The 9,586-nt window shown below is 36.5% G+C and overlaps 1 protein-coding gene across 1 annotated transcript; it reads left to right on the top strand.

Annotated features, from left to right (window-relative positions):
* Window positions 1-2,747: 2,747 nt before the first annotated feature.
* LOC123715182 (cell wall protein IFF6-like) lies at window positions 2,748-6,425 on the top strand. Its single transcript, XM_045670079.1, has 3 exons — window positions 2,748-2,805; window positions 3,989-4,022; window positions 5,005-6,425. The coding sequence occupies exons 1-3, from the start codon at window positions 2,773-2,775 to the stop codon at window positions 6,081-6,083; spliced, it is 1,146 nt and encodes a 381-aa protein (XP_045526035.1). The 5' UTR covers window positions 2,748-2,772; the 3' UTR covers window positions 6,084-6,425.
* The last annotated feature ends 3,161 nt before the right edge of the window (window positions 6,426-9,586 follow it).

Here is a 9,586-nt window from a genome sequence, read left to right as displayed (position 1 = left end):
TTCTCCATCTCCTATATTCCTATATCTCCTATATTCCTGTTCAACCCTAAAACTCCTTATCCCTAAAACTATCTCAAAAATGATTTCAAATTTTTGGGTGCCCATAACTATAGCTTACGCTCTTCCGAAAACTATACCCTTGAAATCCCATCTCATAACTCCTCCTTTCTTGGCGATTCCTTTAAGGTCTAATTTTTTAAGATTCCTTTAAGCCTAAGGCAGTTAGGCTATGGAATTCACTCCTCGTCCCTATTCGCTTAGCTCCTTCTTTATCTTCCTTAAATTTCTTCTGTACAAACATTACCTGTCCACATCGTATACCGAACTTTCTTACTAACTACTAACTGACGTGAGACTTATCTTAAATTATCGAGATTTATGTGTCTGTGTTTTACTTTCTATTTTTAATGTATCATCTTTTTAGTTTAGTTTGTTTTTTTTTTATTGCTCCTGTTTAGTTTTGTCTTAATAACTGTGTATAACATGCATTTTTGCACTACTTGCCTATGTAATTTAATAAATTTTTTTTTTTTTTCTTTACTCACAGTGGTTGCCAGGAAGAGATCGCTTGAAAGGGATAAGGACGCCAGTTGTCCTTCCTTTTGATTTAATTGTGTTCAATTTTTTTTATATTGTAGTGTAAGGAAGTATTAATAAATAAATAAATAATTAGAAGGTGACAAACATTTGAGAAAGTTTGCCGATTTAGTTTTAAACTCTTGAATGTTTTCATAATAAATATTAAGCATCGTAAAAAAAAACAGTAATATACTATACTATGTTAAAAGATTTATAGTGTCGTTATTCTTTATAAGCAAGGCTTGGCAGTTTTCGTTTATTCTTGTAAAAACGCGTCCATTGCGAACCCATACAAATTTATATTGCTTTCAAACGTGTGGCCGCGTAAAGAGCATTGTTCACTGACGTTAAATGCTCGGATACAAAAACGGGTTAATTTGTTACTCCGATATCAAGATAATAAGAATTCAGTTTATCTTGTGGATTCCTCTTATTAAATTTGCTCACAGCAGCCAGAACAGAGTCACGTGTACGTGGGCTACGTAACTTAGCTACTACGAACCGAGGCCTATTACTGTTATTAGTTATTCTAGCAACCCTTGTTACGTGCTGAATATCATCTTGAGTGAGCGTACAGTCCACCGTCTTGGCTATACGAAGGACAGTTTCAAATAAATTTTCTGATCTATTCTCAGGGATCCCATTAATCAATATGTTAAAGCCTCAGCTAACATTGGAATATTGGGCGTGGACATATCGAATGACGTTCAGTTTCGCGGTCATTTGGAAGGGAAGGCTAAATTAGCATCCAAAAACCTTGGTGTGCTCAGCAAGGCGAGACGGTACTTCACTCCGGGCCACCGCTTGCAACTCTATAAAGCGCAAATTTGACTCCACATGGAATACTGTTCTCACGTCTGGGCGGGAGCTCATGTGAGTGTCTATGGGCGGCGGTATAGCTTAACATCGGGTGAGCCTCTTGCCCGTTTGCCTCCTATTATATAAAAAAAATGTTATTCTCCCGGACGTGAAGTGCAACAGAAGTTAGCCGGTTCGTTAGGTCAGTCACATTAGACTTTAACCTCTCGTTATCTTTTTTTAAATTCACTATTGCGATATCCTTCTCCTCAAGAGAAGACTTTATATCCTCAAATTGTCGATTCAGGAAGCAGATTGTGTCCTGGAACCTTTTCAGTGAGATTATTAAGTTCCGATGTCACCAATCGCTTAATTGTCACAGTGAGGATTGAAGATAACTCCTTCTGCAAAACATCTCGCAATTTATCTTCAGTGACATTTGGTTCTAGTTCTGATAGTTGCGAAGGGAATTTGCTAAATTTCTATAGAAATGTAATGGATAAAAGAATAATTCCTCAATTAAAAATGTTTTATTTAACGATGTAACCCTTACATCTAATTATATTATAGATATTGGTGTTAATGTAGGTTAGGTATATTTATTGTTGTTTGTTTTTTTTTGTAGATTATGTTGGAAGTTAGGTATAGTTTATTTTTTATTTTTCACTTAGAGCCATACATTAGGCTAGTGAAAGTAGATAACTATTACGATGCATTCGTACTGAGTCAGTAATTAGATAAGGAGTGGAAATTTGGTGAAGTTCATAAGTAGCAGATAAGGTGGTGATGAGTAATAAGCTAGGGTTTTATGAAGGCTATCTCTGCTAAACTGTTAGAGATGTCGCTTCGGTAGTGAGTTCTATCGACTCCGCACGGCATGTTTATCGGGATAGAGTCCAAACTTTTTTTTCAGGTTCGGCCAGCCATGTGTCGCCCACGCATCGGGAACTTTGAAGTGAGCCAGAACCTGGAAATCCCTACTACTGTCGACTAAGCTTTTTACCTTTTTTTAAATTATTAGTTTATCTATATATTTTTTATTTTATGTCAAAATGTCCAGTATTGAGGCTCCAAAAGAACCAGAAGAGTTTTTATCCAATTTTTCTTAACAACTCTCTCACAAAATATGCAGACCATTTTTTTGTTGTTTAACTAGATGACCCGGTGAACTCTGTATCAGCTACATATATTTGTGTCGATACTTAATTCAACATTTTTAAATAAGAAAAAAGTGATCGGACCTGATACTTCAGCTATCAAACAATTGATAGCTTATCGCATATTAAAATTTTATTTGTTTGTTCTGTCTCAAAATCCGTATAAAAGCTCGACATAATTGCGATCAAATCAGTTTGCGTTACGGTCTCTAACGAATACTAAGGTCCTTTGGCCAAAATGAATCCTACTTTAGTGCTCATCGTTTTAAGCGTAATTTATTTTATATTTATTAATTCATCTCGTAATATTTAAATTACGACACGTGAAACGATATTTTTTATAATGTACTAGCTGACCCGGCAAACGTTGTTTTGCCATGTAAATAATTTCTAGAGAATTTTAGTGTAGAAAAAAATAGCTAACTTATTGGAAGTGTGCAAGGATGTGGTATTGAATTGATTGAAAGGCGTGGAGGGCTGTGAACGATGAGGGAATATAAAAATAACAAAACACCATTTTTTAATTCATTATAAGGAATAATTATTCATATTATTAATTCATTATATAATGGTAATAAACTTGATGGTTAACCCACTCGAGAGCACGCAACGTCCGTGTGAAAAACGTGGTGTTTTCAACAATTTTCAAAGGAGAACTAACCCACAAATAAACATTGTTTGGCCTTGGGATTTATTAATTGTCATTGCAAATGCCAATCTAATCGGAAATTTAATACGCTTATATTAAATTCGCAAATCTGTGGGTATAATAAGTATTCGTGGTATTAATATATTTTCACCTCGAAACTTGCCATTTAAAATGGTGGCTTCTCCGGCGCTCTCTCCCTTTTCTTCGATAAAAACGCTGCATATGTTCGTGACGCTAATATTATTATTATTGCGTTTCATCTGTAAAAACTATTTTTAATATTTTATACATAATATTACTTCTATCTTAAATGTATGGCAATCACGTCCCAAGTTGGCTAAAAAATACCTTTATTTTGCAATTTTCGAGTGTTATTTTAGAATTATATAAAATAGATACGTTTAATTGTATATGTATATTGCTTGCTTTGACGAATTAATTTAATTTGTTTCAAAGTATTCGGGATGATTCCTTTATATGTTTCCCTGTTTTATCTGGTCTGTGCCTTCCAAATCAATATTTATGGTTTTCCTGGTAATCGAATAAGATGTTATATGGATAATCCAAACGCATGCTTTACCTCTAAGCAATACCGGTACCATAAAAATTGTCTATTGATTTTTTATTTTGATTGATTGATATTGATCATATTTGGTTACTGGATATTGACCATTGCATAATCAACCCTTTTGTCTTTACTGTGAAAAAGATATAGTTTTTCTAGGAATCAAACCTAGCAATGTTGTACTTCGATGCATAGTATTATGCTGAAAAATTTTACGATTGTTATTGTTATTTATTTCAGATAGCAGAGATGCATGCTTATGCTGCTCCTCAAGGTAATTAATATTTAATCTTGTTTTTAAATAGTTTTTACCAGAGTTAGGAAACAAATTGACAATATAATTATTTAAATTAAATAATTAATTTATTTCAATGTACCAGGCATGTCAATTATCCGCCTCAGTGATCAACGATCAGTGATATTTTAAGTATTTTAATTTATTTTATATACTTGAAGTATCAGACATTAACCCATAAGTAATGTCATAGGCAACTTAAATAATTTTTACATTGTCGATTTGTTAATGTTTCAGTAGAAATCACATTCACAAATATATATATATAGAGCTTTTGGACAATTTAATGTTTTAAAAGTATATATAATTCTAAATATGTAATATAAAATGCTTGGACAACAATCGTCTATCGCTGAGTACTTACTATAATATTCATTAGGCCTTAGTAAAAGCCGAGACTTAGCGCGAACTTCAAATCCCGTATGTAAGAGAATACACAATAGTTTAACTAATCCAGAGACAGAAGCATCCTCAGACAAATATACACTACCGTTTACCAGTACCTTGATGAGGGAGAAGCGCATCAGATATTACTTCATCATCACGATGAGACGTGTCAGACTTGTAATCTGTACGAATATAATCATTTATTCTTTGAAACATGCTTCCATATTTACAAAAGATACACTCAAACTTTATACAAAATAGTTATAGTACTTTCAAGGACCTCCATCTCTCTCTATCTTGAGCATTTTTCTCCCAATCTTCCCCACCAACTTCTTTAAGCTCGTCAGCCCAAGAAGGCGACCTCTCTATCTTTTCCGTTTCTTATTATCCTGTTTGGGCCAGCCTTTCCACTTAATTTTTTAATGTAATAATAATAAATAGCTATTTGCCAGAACATTGATAGTCGTCGTGTTTATATAAATTTTCCGATTTTACATGTTATCAGGAGTTTGAAACCTGTAAAAAAATATTGTGTATCGTATTAGCGAATTCAGTTACGTGTTTCTTTTTTTAGGTGCACCAATTCCTCAGAATTATTATAATCCACCACCGGACATACCTCCAACTTCACACCCTGCTTCAGCAGCACCAGCTAACACACCATTTGCATACCAACGGTATCCACCCAACTTCTACCCCGGGAATACACCTCGAACTCCCCCGTTCTACTCTGGCTTCAAAAATCTCAACTACCCCGTTCATCCGATTCCTAACAATCCCGCCCCAAGAGTCCCCTTATCTCAACCAGTACAACCTGTTCCAGTTCAAGTACCTATAACACAAAGTGTTCCAATAGCAAGCCCACTTCCACTCTTACCTCAGCCCATTGTACCAAATGTTCTAATACCAAAAAATACAGCTCAGACAACAACCTACACTAGCAATGCGTCCAGACGCATTTTTAAACGCAGAGCGCCTATAAGTGGATCTAACAGTTATAGTTACATCTACATATCTGGCTATAGCTCCGCTTCAGCTAGTGGAAACAAGTTAAGAACTAGCTCTAGTGAAAACACAGCTGGATGGACTTCAGGATTTGGCCCAGGATTAGGATCTGACACAAACACTGGAGGAAACACAGGAGGAACTAGCTCTGGCTCTGGTTCAGGATCACGCTCAGGCTCAGGATCTTGCTCAGGCTCAGGATCATGCACAGGCTCAGGATCATGCACAGGCTCAGGATCATGCTTAGGCGCAGGATCATGCTCAGGCAAAGGCCCAGGATCATGCTTAGGCCCAGGATCAGGCACAGGCCCAGGATCATGCTTAGGCCCAGGATCATGCACAGGCTCAGGATCAGGCTCAGGCTCAGGATCATGCTTAGGCGCAGGATCATGCTCAGGAAAAGACTCAGGTAAAGGCCCAGGATCATGCCCAGGCCCAGGATCATGCTCAGGCTCAGGATCAGGCCCCGGCTCAAAATCATGCTCAGGCACAGGATCATGCTCAGGCTCAGAATCAGGCTCAGGTGCAGAATCATGCTCAGGCACAGGATCATGCTCAGGCTCAAGATCAGGCTCAGGTAAAGGATCATGCTCAGTCGCAGGATCATGCTCAGGACCAGGGTCACTATCTCTGGTGGAAACATATTAGGAACTAGCTCTGGCTCTGGCTCAGGCTCAGGCTAAGGCCCATGCTCAGGAACCAGCACAAGAGGAACTAGCTCTGGATTAGATAGACTAAATTTTGTACGATTTCTATATATAGATCCGTATAAGGCTTTCAAATTCCAGTTATTGAACCAGTCATCCCCGGAATCGTACCTTACCCGCAATCAAAGGGCAAACTGTGCATTTGCTTCAGTAACTACTTACAGATGCCAGCAGTCATTCTCAATCAATTTAGATTTTACTAACCCGACATTTATAAGTAAGCAAGCATTTTAAAAATCAATCTATGTATTGAACCAAAAATATTAATAAATCAATAGAGCAATTTTGTTGTTTTTATTTTACTGCACTTGCAACCAAGTGTTTAAATAACTTATTGGTGACCATTGTTTTCACACAGAAAATATACGTTTACCCGTAAATTAAGAGTTACGTTGATAAACTAATTACAGACAATTAAAGTAAATATACAAATCTTTGCTAAGAAAAAGCCGTAACTATCGTGATAATTACACATTTTGACGATAGATGTCAGAAGCTGTATCAGAATAAGAAATTTTTACAACTATTTGGCTTTATCCCCATAGGTTCATTAACAGAAGAGGCTGCGGACAATCGGAACAAAGATTTTAGACTTTATTAAGTTCTGATCCCTATCTAACCACGAATCGACATAAATGTGCCCTGACTACAATGATGATGATTAGATAATTTAACTCCTCTGTAAATATTTACAGATTTAAAAAAAAATGTGTGCTTGTACTAGTGTACACACGTATGAAGTGAATGTTGTTTATGACCTTATTTTTCGAAAAGTTATCTACTATATGCAACTTTACAGAAATTGGTTAAATAAAGTTAATTAGATAAAGTTTAATAAAAAGTTTTTATTATCATAAGCATGATTACAAATTATTTCATTTTACCTTATTACTACTAATATTATTACAGAATTTCATTAATTGTAATAGATTTATTACTATCATTGTTATCGAACCGGAGAACCACTATAAAAGAACGCGCCTTGGGTTTACTTCTTGGGTGGTGTGGAAAGAAGTAACTTTCTGTTATCTTTAAAAGAGCACAATAACGCATATTGAGATTTAGCTAAATTTATCAAATTTTCTTGAGAGCTTTGTTGCTGAGAATAACGTTTATCGTGGTTTTTATGTGTTGAAATGTATGGAACATTTGAATTTTTAAAAACGTATAACTCCCTAGAGCTTTACCTTAATTAAAATTCATAGAACAAAAGTTGTGTAAAATGGATGCCGTAAAATAGCTATGTACCTACAAATAAATAATTGAAATCGAAGTCACATTTTATAAATCCCTAAGTCCTTTACGACCTTATATCAGCCAACTGTGCGCCGCGAGGTATCACTTTAAAAATCTGACCTACGCCCTGATGCCTAGGCGAGGTTGCCAATCTTTTAATAGCGACAACAACATATAAGTACGGCAACGCCGCAAACGTATAACATGCGACTCATAAAGATTTATTGAATTATTTAAAAACAAAAGAGACCCAACAATGACGTAGTATGTTGCAACAATACTTACGTCCATATACTGGTCAATACAATCTTCCAAAATTTTCTCTTATTTTGAATTGTTATATTCTTACATAATTATGAAGTAAATTATATATTAGCGGACGCTTAGCGGATCCATGAAGCTTCTTCGATACAAAATGTCCCCTCGGGAGTTATGTGATGCGATATTGCGGGCTACAGTACGATAAAATTGCATTGATCTGGTTACCGCTGAGCCTTCTTAAGTTTTCACATCATTTTCACACGTATATCATGTTTCTTACATATTTTCATAAGTGTTTGATTGTTATAATTTTAATAAAATAAAACGATCACTTGAAAATGCCTCCTGTCTCCATGAACTTACTCCAAAGACAATTATTTACACAATTGTATTGTCTGTCGACATACCAACACTAGCCAATAGCTGTCAGAATTTAAAATATTGCATGTTTCTTCAAAGTTACTTAAAATACAAAATAGTTAAATCACTTGTAAATATAACATTGAGGTTTTAATTAGTCTTATTGTAAATTATTATGTTTTTTGTTATTATTACGTACATTCATTGTCTAGCTTTGAACGAACGTTTCACGTATATTATGAGAACGTTGATAATGGGGTTCCAACGAAAAAACATTGAAATTCTGGAATGGGCTATTTAACCAAATTTTAAAAAATTATATTATTTATTAGTGACTATTGATTTTATGCATTTTTTTATTATGTCTGTTAAGTATTGGCTTTAAAAAATTAACTCAACTTTCTTTCAAAAAATAAACTTTCGGTTAGGTTAGGTTCGGTATACTGCGACAGTTATATTACAATCCATATTATTATTCATTTAATTGTACAGTGTATTGTGTTATATTAGCATACTTGCATTATTGAATCAGGCAACGCTTAGGTAGGTAGGTATGGTGGACTCAATTTCCGCACTTAGACGAGTAGTTGGTCCGTTGTGCGTAAAAGCCCTGGCTAATTTAGCCAGCCTAACTCCTTCCAAAAGCACAGAAGGCTCCCGGGCACTTCACAGGCTTCGCGGAGCGACCTCACTGTTCCGAGGATTTTTGTGCGTTGATTAGCCACAGCCTCGCATTCCAGGACTACGTGGGTGACTGATTCCTCTGCGCTGAATCAGCCTCTGCACAAGGGGCTGTCTGTCGCACCTAGGACAAAAAGATGTTTAATAAGGAGACAATGGCCCGTGATTGTCACTATAATTGTTTTGAGATTGGTTCTGTTGAGGTTTAGAAGTCGCTTAGTAAGTTGCGGGTTCACAGCCGGCAGAGCCATTTTGGACTGTTTGCAATCTACACTTCGCGACCATCGTTGATGCTGGAGTTCAGCAGATCTCTGGCGAATCCAGGTTCGCACTAGCGAGAAAGGCAAGGGGAGGAGCGGATGCAGGCCAGCAGGCATCATACCAGAGCCTCTTCTCGCAAGCTCGTCGGCAGCATCATTGCCGAGAGAACCACTGTGTCCCTTTATCCACTGTAAGGTAACTCTGTTGGTTAGAGCTATTGCCTCTAGTGCTTCGTGACACTCCAGTATTAATTTACTGTTTGTGTTTTCGTTTCAGAGCGCCATCAGCACGGATGCACTGTCGGATATGAACTTAATGCAAAAGTCATTAATTCCCATCCGCTGTACGGCTCTGGCTGCTTCGGTTAGAGCGACGGTGTATGTTGATGTTGAGATCAAGGGAGAACTGCCAGCGCCTAAGCCACACCATGTTTTTGAACCGTCAGTGTATATAGCATATGTATATGCTCATTCAGGAGCGACTGATCCTGATCCTCTTCTCTCAGTTGTATATGATATTTCTTGCTAAATATTAGTTGGTTAGTGATTCTATCACATGGCGCAGCTATAAGAGGTTGGTACTCATAAGCCCGATGGCACCTAGGGCTGCCTCCTGCTGTATGTGTAGGTCCAGAGGTAAGATTTG

The sequence above is a fragment of the Pieris brassicae genome, chromosome 10 (genome assembly GCF_905147105.1).
Source record: "Pieris brassicae chromosome 10, ilPieBrab1.1, whole genome shotgun sequence".
In the NCBI taxonomy this organism is placed as follows: Eukaryota; Metazoa; Arthropoda; class Insecta; order Lepidoptera; family Pieridae; genus Pieris; species Pieris brassicae.
Note: the sequence above shows the minus strand (reverse complement) of the source record. Positions and strands in the feature narration are given on the sequence as shown.